The sequence below is a fragment of the Phoca vitulina genome, unplaced genomic scaffold (assembly GCF_004348235.1).
Source record: "Phoca vitulina isolate PV1807 unplaced genomic scaffold, GSC_HSeal_1.0 scaffold25, whole genome shotgun sequence".
Lineage (NCBI taxonomy): Eukaryota > Metazoa > Chordata > Mammalia > Carnivora > Phocidae > Phoca > Phoca vitulina.
Genome location: NW_022589728.1, coordinates 34,991,615 through 35,012,397, shown reverse-complemented (window position 1 = coordinate 35,012,397; position 20,783 = coordinate 34,991,615). Strand labels below are relative to the sequence as shown.

At 32.6% G+C, this 20,783-nt stretch overlaps 1 protein-coding gene across 1 annotated transcript in view; it reads right to left on the bottom strand.

Annotated features, from left to right (window-relative positions):
• Positions 1-20,783, bottom strand: part of CNBD1 (cyclic nucleotide binding domain containing 1) — a 400,860-nt gene that overhangs the window by 42,155 nt on the left and 337,922 nt on the right. The window contains exons 9-10 of the mRNA XM_032421749.1: positions 16,176-16,285; positions 14,473-14,623 (exon numbers count right to left, since the gene is read on the bottom strand). Coding sequence (XP_032277640.1) covers positions 14,473-14,623; positions 16,176-16,285 — 261 coding nt within the window. The remainder of the gene's footprint in view (positions 1-14,472; positions 14,624-16,175; positions 16,286-20,783) is intronic.

The following is a 20,783-nucleotide window of genomic DNA, read 5'->3' as shown; positions in this document are numbered from 1 at the left end:
ACCAAAGAATCTGATTTGTCAGATTGGACATACATATTTATTTACTAAGAATTCAAGGATACAAGCTAGTAGCAAGTACAAATAGAGTAGCGAGAGATCTGGGATATTAATGATGTCTTCCCAGGTCATTACATCATTTATTAGACAAGCACTTTCTAGCTGGGAATATCAGGTCTCCATAGAAGACACATCAGTTACCCCACACAGTAGGAAACATCAGGTTATGAAGCATTTCTAGTTTATACCCAGATAGGTGATCTTACTTGATACTTCCCATGAAATTACACATCACATATCCTAGGTTTGTTTACCATAAGCAATCCTAGTCAAGGGCATTCTTCTGATAAGGACTCTTTTCCTACACATAGAAATAGTTTACTTCTTAAGACATCCAAGGAGATTAGACTGGGTCACCTGCCTTCTGTCTTTCCCTGAAATCATCTCCCCAATAAAGAAAAATAGATTACAGGGCAGCTGTTTTAACTCCTTCCTTCTCATATCCCTAGGAAACTCCTAGGTCTCTTTAGTTTTTCCAGAAATGTCACTCTCTTGGTACAATATAGTCATAGCTAGATAAACATAATAGCATTTTGTGTAGAAAAATAGAAATTCCCACTCAAATTAGCTTGTTATGGAATTTGGTTGTAATTATCTCTACCATGAAAAAAGTATGTCCTCACAATCCTACTTCAGAATTTAAGAATGGCATTTTTACACACTGTTATAATCTCTAAGGCTGACATCATCCTTGTATCATAGTGCTACCATTTCCCTGTACTTATGTAAACCCATTCAAGAAATATGTGTAAGTTCTCAGCTGTTCAAGGCACATAAATTAAATAAATAAATACCAATGCTTAGGATTATGTAACCGAGCCAAGAGAGTTTGTTTATAAGATGTGCTATCACGCATATTAGACATATGTCCTCAAGTTAAATTTTTTAGTCTTTCTAAGGTTACAATTTCTTCTCTATAAAATGAGAAGCCTAGGTAAAAGTATGGGCTTTGGACAGAATGGCTCTGAATTCTGGGTCCACCACTTACAAACTCCCATGGAATTGTGCAAGTGACTTAAGCTCTATAAGCCTTAGTTTCCTCTTCTGTAAAATGAGTTTAATAAACTTAACTTAAAGGATTTTCATTAGGATTAAATGAAACAATGCAAATAAAACAATTTACTAAATAATCACTAAATGTTAGCTATTATAATTACGAACATGCAGATTTCTATTAAATTAAATTCTAAAATCCTATGACTATACATGTCTAAATGTGTGCCAGACACTTTTCTAAGTTCTTTGACCTATATCAGGATATTTGTTTTGTTTTGTTTAAGATTTTATTTATTTATTTGACAGACAGAGAGAGAGAGAGCACAAGCAAGGGGAAGAGCAGGCAGAGGGAGAAGCAGGCTCCCTGTGGAGCAGGGAGCCCGACGAGGGGCTCGATCCCAGGACCCTGGAATTATGACCTGAGCCAAAGGCAGACGCTTAACAAACTGAGCCACCCAGGTGCCTGTCAGGATATTTCTGGAAAGTAATTATTTTTATATCAAGTTTTACTGTTAAAATGTTAGGATCTAAGAGTTAGAGGAACTTCTTGCAGTCACAATTCACAGTGATTGATAGAACATGAATTAGAGTGCTGAATTTTTTTAAGTGAAACACTCAATCTTCTTACCATATCATACTGTCTTCATCAAAGGAGAAAATTAATAAGCTTCATAGAAAAGGAGATTTTAATATAGGTCATAGAGAGTAGATATGTTTTTGATAGGAAGTTAGGACATAAAAAGGCCTGGGGCACTTGGGTGGTGCAGTCGGTTAAGTGTTGGACTCTCGGTTTCAGCTCAGGTCGTGATCTGAGGGTCCTGGGATTGAGCCCCATGACGAACTCTGCCTAGGACTTTCTCTCCATCTTCCTCCGCCCCTCCCTCCATGCACTCATGCTCTGTCTCTCTCTCTCTCAAATAAATAATAAAAATAAATAAATCTTTTTTTAAAAGGACATGAAAAAGGCCTTTTAGCATTGGCAAAGGTTTATAGTGATGAATGAGAATGTCTCCAGGCCTTAAGGGCTTAATCTGGTTGGATCAAATGATACTCATTGAGATGGAGGGAATACATAATGTGGATCAAATGAGATAATAACAAATTGTACCATTCTCAACTGGAAAGTCTAGACTACTAGAAACAAAGGGGTTCTAAATTTGAAAGCTCCTAGATTAAAAAGTTAAGTACTTTCTTAACTGCAATTCTTAGAGTTTGTAATATACTAATTTGAAATATAGCTCTACAGCATACAAAGTTTCCCAGGCTTGTTGATCACAGTTCCTGTAGAAATCCTTCTTAAATGCTTTACAATCTTTTTCTTACAACTAGAATATAATCTTACAACTAGAATATTATCATGGCCTGGTGAATTCAACATCTTCTACCTCTGTCTACTGCTCCAGACATCTCTCTTTACTCCCCTGCTCAGGACTGCTTCAGTCTCCTTTTTGATATTTATTGCACAATCATTCCCTTCTAAGAATTTTTGTGTCTGCTCCTTCTTCAGCTTAGAATGCTCATCTCCAGATCTTCACCTTAATTGGCTCCTTTCCAACATACAAGTCTCATCTCAAATGTTACCTTCTCAGAGAAGAAGAGAACCTCACAATTAAAGAAGCATTCTCTGATCTGTCACCTGTTGTTATTATCTTTTTCTCATTCATCTGAAATAATAATTGGGTTTCCCATTTTTGTATTTAATTGTGTATTGTCTCTCCCTTTTCTCATCAGAATATGAACCAATGGGATTAGGGTTCTTTTCGGATGTCATTCCCCTAGCACCTGGAAAAGTACTTGGATAATGTAAGTGCTCAAAATTATTTGTTAACTGACTGAATGATGGATGCATGGATGGGTGAATTTGGACCTCCTTTACTCAACCCTCATTTGCAAATATGGAAGTTGGTAAAAAGAAAAACAATGCCTTCTTCATTTTCCCTTGAATTACCCATCCTGACCAGGTGACAAGAACTTCCTTGGCCTGCAAAGTGACATGCACTCACCTTTTGAGTTGGATGCTGATTATACTCTGTAAAAGTATATAGGCAGCATCTCAGTCACCAAAGACTTTGGCAAACAACCAAATTCTATTTTATTGATCTTGTTCTGTTTTGATTTTCCAAGCATCTTGGCAAGATCAATACCCATTTTTCCACATAAATTTTAATCCCATTTCTTGATACTGTGTTGCCCAGATAATCTTCTCAGGAGTCCTAACTCCTATTCTCCAGTTACACATTCTTGATTCCGATGTATAACTGCTCTAATTCACCAACTGAGTACATGCCTTCACCCCATTCACTTTCTGACCGCATCTGCATCTGCGTTCAAGTCCCAGGTAAAAGTCCCCATTCCCAGAGTACCTTAGTTCTAATCCTTATAAAGGTCATTTGTATGAATATTTGTTAATTTATCTTTAGACATTCTGTTATTTTTTAGTATCTTTCTCATTTTCCTACCTCCAATAAAATACCAGCACCAGTCTTTTAAAGACTGAATCAGCCTATTGGAAAGATCTAGCACAATACTGTAGCACAACACACAACATAGAAAACTCTCAGCAGCCAATAAATATAATTAAATAGTGAACTATTAAATATTTACACAGAAAGTGGAATTCCTCCTCCAAAAGATCTATGTATCTCTTACCAATAGAGATCCAAGTAGATCCAAGGCCTGAAAATAGACATAGGATCGTGAATGCATTTCCTACAAGCAGATCAGAAAGTATTAAGGAAGAAATCCAGTATTGCTGTAGAATAGACCTTGAAAATTTTAAATCAGATTTAACTTCTAATAAATGGTAACTATAAGCAATTTTGTGGGATTTTATATGAGAAAAGGCATTTAAAAATAAAGGATAAAAATTTTGTCTTGCATGATATAATGCATTTTGTTGTTATTTTTTTGTTTTTTTTTTTTCTTTTTTTGAGACTTTGGAATAGTTTCTAAGCCAAGATTTCGATCTAATAGCCTTAATTCAGTTCCTATCATATAATATCCCAGGGGAAAAAATCTGTATAATACTTACACTGAATATAAAGACTTACTTATAATGAATTCTATGCCTTTGGAAAAGATAGCCATTGTAAACTCCCTCAGTAGATTTACTGATAACCTTGTCTGCAAATATTTCTGGGTAATTTTCTATTAAATTTTGGTGGATGTTTATCTGACATAGTCTATTGAGGCTAATTTTGATTAACAATTAACAATTTGTCTAACTTTTTGCTTTCTCTTCAAAATGTACTAAATTCTACTTACTTCTCTCTTTGTTAACTGGCACCACACAGTATACTCTATAGCTTTGGTTATATTCTGGAAATATATAACTATACTACAAGATATTTTTTAAAAATATTTTATTTATTTATTTGAGAGAGAGAAAAAAATGAGAGGTGGGGAGGGGCAGAGTGAGAGAGAGAGAGAGAGAAGCAGACTCCTCACTGAGCAGGAAGCCCAATGTGGGGCTCAATCCCAGGACCCAGAGATCATGACCCAAGCTGAAGGCATACCCTTAACCAACTGAGCCACCCAGGTGTCCCATAAGATATTTTTAAAAAGATTTTATCAGTGGATTTTTGAAGTACATTAATTTTTTAGAAGAGCTGAATTTATGTTTTTGCCATCTCTTGTCTATATGATATTATGTACTATCCAAAAGTAATTTTAAAACTTTTTCTAAAAATTAGCATATACCTTCTTTATGCACATTTATGTTCTTATTCCTAAATGTGTCTTGAAACTCTTTTTGAGCAGAAGATTTCTAAATGTTAAGAATAAAAGAATAATCATGAAAAGCATATTCATTTAATGTCCTAACTTGGAAATTTTTACTTTTCTAAGAACTCCTCTGAAAATTTTGCATTTTTGCCAGTTGTATGACTCAAGGTAGCACTTGCTAGTTACTATAACAAACAAACCAAATCGTGATTGCTTAATTCAACAAATGTTTACTTGACACTTGTACAAAGTATAATACAGATGTTCCTGGCTGAGCTATTCTTCTGGGAAGTTCCATCCAAGAAAAGGATCCCAGGGTCTACATTCCCACCATGATGTGATTCTGCTATCTTAGAGCACTTCACTTCCAGACAGTGAGTGAGATCATGGAAGATCATATCTTTCATGGCCAGGCTATAATAATTTCCTTTTATTCTATTAACCAGAGCCAGTTGCATGGCTCCAACCTCACTGCAAGAGAGGCTGGGGAACTTAACCTTCCTTTGTGCTCAGGAAGAGAAAAGGGGGATTGCTGAACCTCTAGTCAATATCTGCAATAAAGGTATGCCAGTCAGAGAACATGGTAGAAGAAGTAAATATCAGCAATGGGGACAAATTTCCTCAATGATAATTTCTTTTACTAAAATTATCCTTACCAAAGTCTTGGTTCTAAAAAAATTCTTGGTTCAAGGAATCAAAATTTAAAATGTAGTATTTTTATTATTGTATAACTCTGTAAATAGAAATGATTTTACTGAGTTACTTATGTGACACATTTTATTCAATTGTGTTTTCCTAGAAAATTGAGTATTAGTCAATATTTAGCCTTCAGCCAAGATGCATTATCAGAAATACTTTAGAAAAACATTGGCACAATACAAATAGATGAAGTACAGAGTAAATATTCACTTTAATTATTATATTTCAGTGGGTATATTACATATTAGATATAACTTCCATGTACATATTGATGGGATACAGTATTTCCTACAGTCTGATTTTCTTTTTCATGAATTATTTTATAAAGGAACAGTGTGTTTTAGGTGATTAGTTTAGCCAAATAATATAAATAATCAAAAGATAAAAAATACTATACTATGAAAGTGTGGTTGGAAGTGGCAGAAGCTGTAACATTGAATTAATCAGATGTGAACTATTGTAGATTCTAACAATTAAGCAAGCTTTTGCAATATAAATATTAAAATTTATCAAGAAATACAATGTAAGTTTGTACAATTACATAGGTGTATACATAGATTTGGAGTCTCTAAATATATTGAGGCATAGGGTTTACAGAGAAACTTGACCTGAAGTTTTATGTGAAATAACTCTAAAAATAAGTTTAAGAAATACTGTTTTTTCCGGGCACCTGAGAGGCCCATTTGGTTAAGTGTCTTCGTTTGGCTCAGGTCATGATCCCAGGGTCCTGGGATGGAGCTCCACATCAGGCTCCCTTGCTCAGTGGGGAGCCTGCTTTTCCCTCTCCCTCTGCTGCTCCCCACACTGGTGCTTGCTCTCTCTCTCCCACGCAGGCACGCTGCCTCTCCCTCTCTCTCAAATAAATAAAATCTTAAAAAAAAATAAATACTGGGTTTTCATCAATCTTTGGGTGGAACTTCATATCTGATTAATATTGTATTGTCTGCTAAACCAGCAAGGCATTCTGCATGGCTTGGTAATTTCCTGTTAGCCAAAAATTTATAATAATTTTCTTTTATTTACAAGCAATTACAAATTTGAAGTATACAAAACATTTTCTAAGTAAATATAATACATTAACAATAATTTTACATGATTTGTCATTCAGAGTCCTTGCTGAAAATAAATTCATGATTAAGGTTTCATATACTTACAAAATTGAAGAATCAAAACCTATGAAGGTTAAGGACTAAAATTGAACTAATTATTGTTATCAAAATGCTTCATGTCCAGGAAAGCAAGAGATGCATCATTAACTCTGCTTGTGATGATTCCTTAAAACCAAAATTCTGCCTGACTGCATTTCAAATTTTGTTATATGTAGTTAGGGTCAACTATCTATTTCAGTATTACTTATGTGGCTGGTGGCTTCACCTAAATCTACTGAGCTGATAACTTCCATAATTCTGGGTCAGTAGAATCATCATCTTTAGAAAAGTCTAATTTCCAATAACACTTGCTTTTTTCTTGAGAAAAAAAATACTGGCCAATATTTAAACCCATTAATTAAAAGAATAAGTAAACTCTGCTTTTCTTTATTATTAAAAGATTAAATCCATCTACTTCTATATCACATACCTTAATAGTTAGATATTTTTAAAATTTATAACATATCTACTAAAAAAGAATCTGACATAAGGTAAATATATAATCATAACTAAAAAATGATTAAAGTAGCAGAAATGGAAAATATGGAGAGAAAGGAAGAAATACTAATGTGAGTTTGTCTAGATAAGGGAAGTTACCACAATTAAAGGCAAAGCTGACATTGTTCTTTCTGGGAATCTAAGAAAAATATCATAGATTACACTGCTTATAAAAAGGAAGCATACCATCTCACTCACAAAGAAAACTTGCCCTGGAAATCTAAAAAAAGTACCATATGTGAATTGATTGAACTTAAATCATTAAGAATTTTGCTGTATATTCACTCATATGTGGAATTTAAGAAACAAAACAAACAAGCAAAGGGAAAAAAGAGAGAGAGACAAACCAAAAAATAGACTCTTAACTATAGAGAACAAACTGATGGGTTACTAGAATGGAGGTGAGGGGAGATAGGTGAAATAAATGATGGAGATTAAAGAGTACACTGGCTATAGTAAACAGCAGGTGTTGTGTGGAAGTGTTGAATCACTATATTGTACACCTGAAACCAATATTACACTGTATGTTAACTAACTGGAATTAAAATAAAAACTTCGGGGCACCTGGGTGGCTCAGTCAGTTAAGCATCTGCCTTCAGCTCAGGTCATGATCCCAGGGTCCTGGGATCGAGCCCCGCATTGGGCTCCCTGCTCAGTGGGAAGCCTGCTTCTTCCTCTCCCACACCCCCTGTTTGTGTTCCCTCTCTCGCTGTGTCTCTCTCTGTCAAGTAAATAAATAAAATCTTTAAAAAAAAATAAAAAATAAAAATAAATAAAATAAAAACTTTAAAAAAAGTTTGCTCAATAAAAGTTTGGGAATTTTAATAATGGGATAGATTATCGATATATAAGAGTATTGAGAAGGAAGTATACCATTTATTTGTGGACAAAAAAAGTATCATGCAACAAAGAACTGTTGTTCTTTGATTTTCAGTGTCATCAATGTTTATTAAATTATAGGTTCTTTTCTCCATAACATGATCTTCCAAAAAATCCATCTTGAGGACACTGTCAATAGTAACCCTTAACCAGAAAGCTAAACCAGATTTTTTGAAGGTATTTGGAAATTAATGGGTTTGTGAAAAAAATATTAAAAAGTATTGACTATTCAGAAAGAATGTAGGTGCTATGGGATATAAAACTTAACAATGGCATATTCCTTTACCTAAAGAAATTTATAATCCAATTAGCAGGATAAGAAATAAACAGTGATTGAACTGGAAATTGTGTAATTCCAGTTCTAAAAAGGAATATGTAAAAACAATGAAAGAATGATATTCAGTAAAGCATTCATTATGTATTTTAAATGACTGCCAATGTGTCAAAGGATCAACATGATCTAAAGTCATCAGTACAACTTTACAAAGGAGGACTCTGTAATGTCCTGTCACTTACTGAGCATTTATTGTGAAGGTTGTCTTTGAGTTCAAAGTTTATTAAGAAAAGATGTGTAGACATAAAATAAAATACTGTAGTATGTGTAGCAAGAGGAATGTTTATAAGGAAAATTTTCCTGGGAACAGGTAAATTCTAATATTTGGCATTTAGAAGTATAAATAATGGTTTTCCAGGTGAAAAAAATAATGGTTTTCCAACTGGTTAAGGAGAGAAAACCCATTTCAGAGAAATGCAATAGAATAGACAAAGGGCTTAGAAGCATAAAACAATATTTTTGGAAATTTTACTTAGTTTGATATTGCTGGGCAGTTAAGAAATGAGAATGAAGAGATAAGTAGTTTGGCAGATCCCAAATTGCAATGGATCTTAAGCCCTCTTAAGAAATTTCAACTTTTCTATAGAACTCAGAGCTTTTCAATCAGTGTGTAACAAAAGGGTTAAGGTGTACAGAGATACTGATCTCCTCAGTCCTGGTGCAGCTAAAAGGGATTGAGATGCAGAGAGTCTGATAGATCATAACTTAGATTGAAAGGAAAGTATCTTACTCTATTTACCCTGAATTTCTTTAAAATATTACAATTTTTATGTGTTCCATGATGAAGACAGTAAGAAGCCCTGCTATAGATAAGGGGAGTCAATAAAAGGCTTGAAGTAGGGGGGAAACTAACAGATTTGTACTGTAGTAAGTTTAATTAGGGACTGTATGAATAATGGATTAGAAGTGATAAAGCCAGAGACAGAGAGACTAATTAAGTGGCTCCTGGAAATCTAAGTAAAAGATGATTAAATTATGAACTAAGATATGGCTTTGGATATAAAGATGAAGAAAGAAATTCAAGGGGTATTTAGGAGGGAGACTTGATAGGATTTGGTAGTACTACGACTTTGCTAAACTCCAGGAGTGTACATGTCTACAGTAGAATGCAATGAAATGGTGGGTTCTAGTGGCCAACACAATGGCCCAGTGGATGTGGGGATTCCTACAGAGTATTAGAGAAAATACATTATTGCTGATTTCTTCAGGAAGCAGGAGAGTGAAAAATTTAACATTCACAGCCTCTTTCTGCCATGTCAATCATTCCTAGCCTGGAACAAAGATTGAGATACTGAGTTCTAACATTTCCTTTCCACCTCCCCTTGAGATCCAGCTTGTCTACCAAGAAGGATGTTTCTTCCCGCTTCTCCGTAATTTTTACTGGGAAGCCCAACCCTATCTCCTGTGTGAAGAGATACTTGGTAGTCTAGCACTGCCAATGACTCTGTAGGTAATCCAGGTGAATTTTGGGATTCAGGATTAGGACTCTAGTCTGCAGATATAAACCACATTCTCCAGTTTCTATCAACAATAAAGGTGCTATTTTGATCTCCCTTCTACTCTATTCTTTTGTCCTGTTCTCATTTGCTTTAGAATTCAGGCAAGTAAAAGGAATGCTACCTATTAGACTCCTCTAAATTCCAATAGATGGCTTTGAGGACTGAGGAAATTGGAACTACATCAATCAAAATAAGATACATTATTGTTTCATGAACTTTTGTGATATTTCATAATTTCCTCAAGTAAGAACTACTTTTATTTTATTTTATTTTGTAAAATATTTTATTTATTTATTTGTTAGAGAAAGAGAGAGAGAACAAGCAAGGGGAGTGGCAGGCAGAGAGAGAAGCAGGTTCCCTGCTGAGCAAGGAGCCCAATGAGGGACTTGATCCCAGGACCCTGGGAACATGATCTGAGCCGAAGGCAGATGCTTAATGGACTGAGCCACCCAGGCTTCCCTAAGAACTACTTTTAAATGTCTACAAGATGTTCAAAATATTTGGCTGGTTTTATCATTAACAAAACAGTTCTTCAATATATTTATAAAATACTTAATGGAATAAAATAATATACTGAGAAACAGTTATATGAAATATAATTTTTTCACTCAAAACTATGTTCATAAAAACCCAAATTAAAAGAAAAATTTTACTCAAATTAATTAGCATTTTTTCTTTTAACATTATTAGTAAGGAGCAAAAAAAGATTCATAAGAGAAAAAATGCTTTTAAGTGTCATACCTTATTTTTTACTTGGAAATGTATTTTTATAACAAAATTTTATCATAAAGCAAAACCAAAAAACAAAGGAAAGGGAAGCATATTTACTTTGACAAATTGTTCAAAAGTTTAGGCTCTTCTGATTAACACTGTTACCAAGGAGACACCTGGTTATAACCTGTCTCAGCAAAAGGAGAAATACTGATGTACTGGGAAGTAGATCTTCTGGATAAGAATGTATTCATTGCTTCTAAAATGTCTAAAAGACCTATCTATAGTAAAAAATCTAGTTTCCTAGGCTTTTGATTAAGAGAATCATTATCAGAGATAAAAGCCTTTGGATATTCTTTCTGTTTAAATACAAACTTTCAGATAGTTTGTAGCAATGTCACCTTGGAATTGAAATTTTCCTTTTGAAAAGAAAGACAATTTAAATCAATAGCTATCCCTTATTTTTTCAATCATGGATGGTTGAATTGAGATATAATTAAAAACAGTGGTAATTCATTTTTTAATATGAAAAGCAATTCTTTATCATTACAAAAGTAGTACACTTGTTTTAATGGTAGGATGAGAATTTCTGATACCAATAAAATTAAAATAGTTGGTATTCATAATTTTAATCTAAATGACTTGAGGTATAAGTTCTGAATCTGGACAAAAATACATTACCTTCATAAAAATAATAATCTGATAAACTATATTCCCAATGGCATTATATAAAATACTCTGGTTTCTCTTCAGATCGCATAAATCTTTCGCCTTTTACCAATGGCATTATATAAAAAAGAATATATTTATATTTGCTTAAATTTCATAATAATTCTACTACTCTCATTTTTATTTAGATGTTCAAGTTAATGTCTGAAAAGCATGTATATAGATTGCAAAAGTTATTTGCAACTTTCCAAAAGTCAACAACCTAAATGAACAAAGAAATCACTCTTCAAGTATTTTTAAATACTTCAAAACTAATTATTGCACAGCTTCCTTTATGATTGTATATAGACAGTTGTATATATAATTCTCCAGATAAAGTATTTAACATTTATGCAATCTGTTATGTTTCCTAATTCTGTTCTACCTATCCCAAGGTATAGATAGGTATAGTGAATTCATTGTTCCCTTTATGTATTTACTAAATATTGTTGATAAACCGGATTGTTTAAGTAATACTGGCCTTTTAACATGATTTATATGGGAACAAATAGAGTGTGACTTGTATACTTAAGAAAAGACATGACCTTTAATTTAGTTCTCCAGTAATACATTTTACAATTCTAAAAAGAAATAGTATTTTTAACAATTTTTGATAAGTTAGAAAGTGTAGGCAATGTAATCCACATATGGCTAAGAATTCTGTTGAAGCACATTGGTTTTATTAGTTTTTGTTATTTTTTAATGGACCACCTCACATATAAACAATTATTCCTAACACCAATTTAATATACCAGCTAATAACAATATTATCCTGATTGCAAGATGACACATCCTGGGTTTTGCTCATGTTAATTATTCTACTTTAATGCTTCCAATTTGTCACCAACTTGATATTTTTTAAGGCACATTTTACTTTCTCTTAAGTCCTTCCCTATGCCATTTTATAGAGATGGATTCATATTTCAGATAATAAAGAGTGGAATAGATGGAAACAAAATGAAGTAATATGAAAATGCAAAAATAAAGAACATTGTTCATGTGTGAAGATGATTCTTTCAGCAAAATTAACCATTACATTTCTCATTAAAATCATTTAGCTTTCAATATATATATATTTACTTTTTTGGAATAAAATATAAAATAATTAGAATGTAGAAATAAAAAAGACTCTGGAATTAGGAGCACCTGGGTGGCTCACACGGTTGAGTGATGGACTCTTGAATTCGGCTCAGGTCACTATCTCAGGGTCCTGAGATTGAGCCCTGTGTTGGGCTCCGCACTCAGCAGGGAGTCTGATTCTCTCTCTCTCTCTCCCTCTGCCCCTCCCCCCCACTTGAGCGCACTCATTCTCTCTCTCTCTCAAATAAATAAATATAAAGTCTTAAAAAAAAAAAAAGACTCTGAAATTAAATACAGTTGACCCTTGTACAGCAGGGGGCAGGGGTGCCGATCCCTAAGCAGTCAAAAATCCATGTATAACTTCTGACTTCCCAAAACTAAACTACTAAGAGCCAGCAGTCGATTAACATATATTTTGTATGTTATATATATTATATACTGTATTCTTACAATAAAGTAAGCTACAGGAAAGAAAATGTTATTAAGAAAATCATAAGGAAGAGAAAACACATTTTCAGTACTGTAATGTATTTATTGAAAAAATCCTGTATAAGTGGACCCACACAGTTAAAACCCATGTTTTTCAAGGGTCAACTGTAAAATATTTTATTTTCTTAAAAGTTGTGGCAAAACAAGCAAAATAAAATCCTTGAGAACATTTCTGTTTAGGAAATGTTTAATTAGGCACACAATGTGTCAGTAGCTTTAAAACAGTCTCAAATGAGCAAAACATAGAAAGAAATTTTAAGTATGGATAGCACACATATAAAACACAATTAAATCTTACACTAAGCCATCTATTTTAATTTTAGGTTGCCAGACAGCAAAGAAGATTCTAATACATGCTTGAAAGAAGTACTTTCATGTGTGAAATGTTGATTTACATAAAAGAGTCCACAGTTATTTGCCTTGCACCAGTTAACGTAATTAGTGCAGGAAAAGAAAAACCTAGCCTATATCAAGTGAGAATATTGTAATTTTAATTGGTAGTTGGTATTTATTTTTAAGTGATATTTACCTTTAGGGGGGGTTGTATTTGAATGTCACAGAAACAAAGAAAATTAATCAATGCTATTTCAAATTTATAACTTTTAAAAAATGGATGTATGAGCTTGAAGTTAAGCAAAATCACAGTTAAGCAGGTAGAGTATATATTCTTTAAAAAACATTAAAAAAAAACCGTGCAATTCAGGATAAGGGGATTCAGTCAATCATATATGCATAATCATGGGAATGCTTCTTTTTTTTAAGATTTTGTTTATTTGTGAGTGAGAGAGAGAAAGAGAGCACACAAGCAGGGGCAGAGGGAGAGGGAGAGGGATAAGCAGACTTCCCTGCTGAGCAGGGAGCCTGACACGGGGCTCAATCCCAGGACCCTGGGATCATGACCTGAGCCAATGGCAGACGCTTTACCAACTGAGCCACCCAGGCACCCTGGGAATGTTTCTAATTGAGTTTATTTAAAGCAAATTTCTCACCCATGTTCATTTCTATGAATTTTTCCTCTTTTATCCTTTATCTAATGTTTGATATTCTTGTTTTATTATACAAAAAACTGTATTTTCTTTAATGTCCTGTTATGTCATCATTTATTAAGCCCTATTCATTTATCCTTCATACTCAATTGCATTTCCTATTTGAGTATAATGTTTGGAGGACCAAACACGGGTGGCTGCATGATTATTCTTTTAATACTACTAGAATGCTAGAATTTCAGATAAAGGCTTAAATGCTACAAGCCACAATTCTTCATATACACTTGATCTAGACTGTACATTGGAAGACAGCACACTCTTGACCTGAACCAGAAACATAGAAGCAATAATTGTAGATATGAAAAACCAAAAGATACTCCATAAAAGGAAGGTATGATGCTATTAATGGTAACTTGGGAATTAGAGATTTTATTAATTTCAAATCAAAGTGTTTTGAAATATTGTTAATACATTCTCAAAATAGCACAATTAAATCAGACAGAATATGAAGTATTAAAGGGGACTATCTATAGATACATTGTTTCTGTAAATAACATATATATACACCTACACTTACTTGAGTGTCCTTCTCTTTCTATGAAATATATCCACACTTGTCAAAAACTCATCAAATAAAATGGTATAAAAGACGTGTATGTATTTACCAAATAGGTCCTTATCTTCAATGATTGCCATCTCAACCTCTTTTCCAGTAACTATTGTGCATGTGAAAGGAACTTGAAGAAGAACACTAATCTCACCAAAGGACTCCTTCTCCTTAAGTCTACCCATATAAACAAGTTTTTGAATTTTTTTCTGTAAGAGATACAGATAATTGATGTTCAGTGAAACCACTTTCATTCAATGGATAAATACTGTTATTATCAGAAATTCACTGTTCAGAAATCATTTTGGTGTATGCTATTTAAAATAAATTGCAATTTCATTCAAGTCAGAGAAAACAGTTATGTACACATGTATTTAAATTATATTAGAACAATAGTAAATTGATAGACAAGTTCAACATTTCTAAGGTAATTGAAAGTACTATCATTTAGTGATCTGCAAATTAAATTTTTAATCCACCAAGATGTTTAGGAAACATTGAGCTCATTCCATTTCTCAAGGTCCAAGGATAGCATTTTGTAAATACAGCTTAACTTTGTATGTTTTCTGAGCTATCATTTATTACCTCAGCCCCAGTTGCAAGGCACATTTGTTGCACTAACAGAGAATGAGAAAATAAGCACAGAGGGCTAGCATCAGAATTGATGGAATTAATGGCCACAGATGGAATTCCATCAAGACTTTCTTGTTTAAATAATATAGAAACATGGAAAGTGAGTTTGACTCAGGGAACTAGCAATTTAGGTCCAAATTAGAAACAGTGGAAAAGGGCCTACCAGGTTTTCAGTATGCATGATTCTGGAGAAGAAGTCGAAACTCCAAATTATCTTTTCACGGAGATCTCAACAGCATCAAAATGCGGATGAGTTGATGAGCAGTATGATTAAAAAAAAAAAAGAAGTGTAGCTCTCAAAGTAGGTTGATGACATGAACTTGGAAGAGGTGAAAGCCTTTATTAAATATCCTGGGGTCAAAAGCCAATATCTAACTTGAAGAATTGCCACTTACATAAATGGCAGATCTTCACACTGAATATAATTTGTGTAGCAGAATTCAACTAAGTTTACATATTATATTAAACGCCACTGAAGACTGCTTGACCAATCAAAAAAAGAATTAGCTCTAACTTTTCTATCACTGCATTAGTGTTTTACCTGTTCTAGAACCTCATAAAACTGGAATCAAATAGACTGGGTTTGATGTTTTTGCCCAGCCTAATGCTTTGAGATTCATCCATATTCGTGTATGCATTACTTCTCTTTATTGAAGTATGGCATTCCATTGTAAGAATATATCACAATGCTTCCATCCATCTAACTGTCAATGGACGTTTGGATTACTTATAGTTTTTCGCTTATGAAGATTCATGTGAGTCTTTTTGTAATGTATATTTTTATTTCTCTTGAGTAAATAAAGTGGAATTTCTGGGTCAAATGTAAAGTGCATTTTAACCAATCTGGTATTCTTAAAGTGGTACCTTGTTGTGGTTTTAATTTACATTTCTCTGAGGAATAAAGATATTAAGCATCTCTAATGTGCTTATTGGTCATTCCTATGTCTCACAACTCAAAATACAATGTATTCTACATTCCTGTATCTTACAACTCAGTAAAAAGAGAAGAAATAACAAAAAATAGTCAAAAAAATTGAACAGAAATTTCACAAAAGGAGACAAATAAATGTTCGATAATTAGGCTAGATTCAATTATGATTAAAGAGAATACATAAGTTTAAAACTTACCACTTTTTTTGATTGTAGTTTCATAAGTCCTACAATATTTCTATAAATGTCACAATATCCAGAATTAATATAAGCCACAAAAGAAATTATCTTTCCACTTTCCACTATCACTGAAAATAAAAAAGATAATTCATTATTTTACACATTCTTCTCTACAAAAAATTATTTTAGATATCACAATAAAAGATGACATATTTAATTCAGGAACTGTTAATGGCAAATTTTTTAATGGCTGGCAGTTTATATGTAGTACTCAGCAAATGATAAAAAATTTACATCTGTTACTTATATTTGTAACCTAATATATAGGTGAATGGTGACAAGACTTTGGCTGTAAAGACAATGGTATTAGGCTAGTAAACCCTCAGGCGGAGGACATGAAAGTGTGGGGCAAGGCCCAATTTGTAGCATTTGCTGATTTTTATGGTATAAATATTCCTGCCATGGGTAATTTCAAATTGCTAGTGTCTTAACAACCAGCTCACAAAATCCCTGAATACTTAGCTTTTGACTTTCTGGGGGCTGACTTGAGCCAGGCCTGGCACTCTGCTAAATACAGCCGTGGTTAAAGCAAGGACTTTGAAGCCATACTGGCCTGGTTTAAAACTCTACTCTGCTACTTTGTAAGTGACCTCAGATAGATTATAGAACTTCTCTGAGCTTCAAGTTTTTCAACTTTAAAATGGCAAAATTGGGGTTCCTTGTTCTATACTTGACACATGGTAATTAAGTGTATATAAAGTACTTACCATAAGGTTTGGCACATAATATTACATAACAAATCATATTATTATTGTCATTATTATTTGTGAAGCCACCCTAAGGCCAAGATATACTTGAAGGTGAACTGGATAATACCTTTACAACTATCAATGGATTAAAAAGCAAGGTAAATAAAAAACATCTGATCTATATAACAAATTATCACATAATATAATTTAAATAAAATAAATTGGATTTATATAAATTAAAATTACTATTTCAAATTGAATTTCAGTTTTGTTCATTCTAAAACATATATTTTTTTCCTAAAAACCCCAAACACAAAGTGATAATATAAATATAAAGATGTATATGTATCTTTCCCTGATTTTATAAAGTAGACAATTTAAAAAAATTTTAATTATTCAAAAGCATTTATTTCATAGTGTAGAAGAGTATATATCAACATGAGAAAAAATATTGATATTATTTAAAAATAAGCTAGAGAATAGCATAGCTCTTTAAAAATTAGGGTTAAAAAAGAACAAGGTGGCAATTGGTAAATATAATTTACCATAAGCAAAAAATGAATGCCAACATACAATGGAAAATACTTTAAGATAAATCAAGTGACATTTCAATTATTTTGCTGACATGTTTATGAGAATATGCTATCTCCCTTTCCTTATATAATATTCAGAGCTTGGAGTTTATAATTAAAACATTAAAAGGTTATTCTACTATCACCAATCATTTATTTTGCTTAAATAAAAATTTATGGTAACACTTCTACTGTCTTATATTGTATTTGTTACAGCCAAACATTGATACTATAAATTTATCTTAAGACATCAAAGTAAAGCATGTCTGTAAAATTATGTATAAATTGTATAGACAAGAAGAAATTTTCTCATAGATCATACTCTGAAAAGCAAAGAGTATCTTTCTATCAAAAGGTTATATAATAGTAGAGAAAATGTTATATGATAGGGCGCCTGGGTGGCTCAGTCGTTAAGCGTCTGCCTTTGGCTCAGGTCATGATCCCAGGGTCCTGGGATCGAGTCCCACATCGGGCTCCCTGCTCAGCGGGAAGCCTGCTTCTCTCTCTCCCACTCCCCCTGCTTGTGTTCCCTCTCTCGCTGTGTCTCTCTCTGTCAAATAAATAAATAAAATCTTTAAAAAAAGAAAATGTTATATGATAATAGAGACTATCATATAATTGTTTTACTTTTTTTAGTCAATCAATAGGATATAAAGGGAGGCATAGAGTCTCTTGGTAATTGTTGTAAGAATAGGATGCACTTAAATAGACACTAAAGAAGACCATTATTTTAAATGTTCAGAGCTGCACTACTGTAAATTTTTTCTTGAAAGTCAAGCCCTATATAGATCATAGAGAAGCATACATAATATCAAAGAGGATAAAGACCGTAGAAATTTCTCTTTGTATTGAAGGCTTTCAATTTATTTGAACCACTGCAGCAAAATCTATGAGGCAGTCTCATTCCATAGAGGGGATATTTGTTACCTGAGTAATTGTTTATGGTCTTTATAATAATCATAGCAAATGTTTATCTTAAGACAAATATAGAAAAACCATTTTCATCTAGGTAAGTAGTTTGAATTTAATAACATTACAAAAATGTGTATCATCACTTGGTAAGAAATTTTAAATATTACTTTTTTAAATGTTTTATTTTGAAATTCGGGTTTTATTTTTTTAATTTTATTTTATTTTATTATGTTATGTTCGTCACCATATTTTGACTAGAAAAAGAGTCATACGAATTACCTATAAAGACTTAACAACCCCCACCCCATTGTGTTTCCTAGTTTTACCTATTTGGCCTCTGATTCTGCTTCCCATTACAAAGAACTTATGTCAGTGATGTCAAGATTAATATTGTCATCTCTATACTCATTCCTCTTGGGTTACATAGAAAATGACAACATAAAAAAATCCAAAGGATTATAACACAATATTAAATGAAAAGATTTAGTCATGAACTATATAGATTAAATTTTATTATTATTTAATATGTCATATTCATTGATGTTAAGGAATTAAAGTTGATTTGTATTTAAAAATTAGGTTTTGCGAGAATCCCCTCTGGAGGGAATGGAGGACATATGTTTATGATTGCTTAGGACTGATATTCCTCCACCCAACATGAGATTCATCCATATGAGTGGATACACTACTGCATAAGAAAATGTAGATTAACAAGTTTGGAATTTTACTAGGATTCCAGAGGCACAAAATTGAATCTTAAAAGAGAGGAGAAGAAAGAGGGAGAAAATATTCAGAGACATATAGTGCATCTGTAAAGTCTTAGGTCATTTAAGATAGCCTATCAACTCTTAGTGATGGACAGAAAACAAGGGTTTAAGTGGAGAAAGAAACTTGCTGTAAACACCAGAACTTTCTGCCCTGAGATGTAGTAGCATACATCAGCCCTAGTATTGTGGCTTGCATTTCTCCTATATACGCATCCTGATGCAACTGGTTCTTGCAAATATGAATAAAACTAAAGGAAGACACTAATAGCAAACCCCTTTTGACCAGAGTTTTGTTGGTTATACTATCACAGTTGATAGTTAGCCCACCCTTAAGCCCAAAACAATGTACATGTGAGAAGGGAGTGGAAAGGAAGAAACACAAAGAGAGGTTCAACCTATAATCACCACTTCAAAGAAAAGAGTAAACAAAACCAAAATTTCTGTAAGTAAACATGCTAATACCAAAGTCCAGCAGAGTATTATTTTAAGTATTACTTTAAATACCTATATTGCTTCTGTTATTACAATTATTTTGCTCATAAAAAATCAGAAAATACACAAGAATACATAAATTACATGTATCTTAAATACATATACATACATATGTATAAATATATAAAATATGATGCATGTATAATATATATGCTCATAAAATATATATATATACATAAAGATAACCATTATTAATATTTTTATTGCATACATTTCCAGAATATTTGGAAAATTCTGAGAATATATATGTATACATATAAAATTATAGATTTGTATCATTTATAATGACTGACCAAAAAAAGCTCCCCTCTTTAATTATAAGTTTGGGAATTACTGGAGTAAATTATCTTAACTAAAATAAAAGTCAGGTACAAGTTCTATTTGTCTAAATGTTAAAAAAAATACTATTTGAATTTTAGGAAAATGTAAAGGAAGAAATGGATGACAGGAAGGGCAAAAATCAAAGATCTACTAGAAAAAAGAATGTAGTGAAAATGCCTTTGTGTTTACAAACTGTATTTAAAAATTTTTATCACTAATCTGATTAATATATTTTTAATCTGATGACAAATTTAAAGCCTCTTAATATCCTAATTTTCAAGATTTTGTATTCAAGAACGTTAATAAAATCAATTTTCTTTTAAAATGGAAAAAACTAGGTTTTGAAGCTCCTCATAAAAAATTCAGACATATATTTTAAAACTGGAAATCATTAGACCATTATGAAAAGAACAAACTTGATTTTATCTTAAGGTAAATATCAGAAGGATTTACAGAAACTAAATATTAGGCATTGATCTTTTTATTTCCATTGTTTATTATATGCTAGAAAGTAGTCACAAGTCCAATAAAACTATTTTATTCCAATTTTTAGATCAGAGTCATGATAAGAAGGATAATTCCTTACTGGCGATTAGTATCAGTACTGGGACAGTTTAAATGGAAACTAGTGATTAGAAAGATTGTTAAAGGACATCTTAATTAAGATAAACCCCATCCCATTTGCCTAACTGGCCAAAACACAGTTTTGGAGCAGAAGTGTATCTGAGGATCTGTAAGACTGATACAGCTTCAAGCAAGATATGCATTAGCTGAATGGAACCAGTTTTCCTTGTAAAACTAGGCTACTGGAAA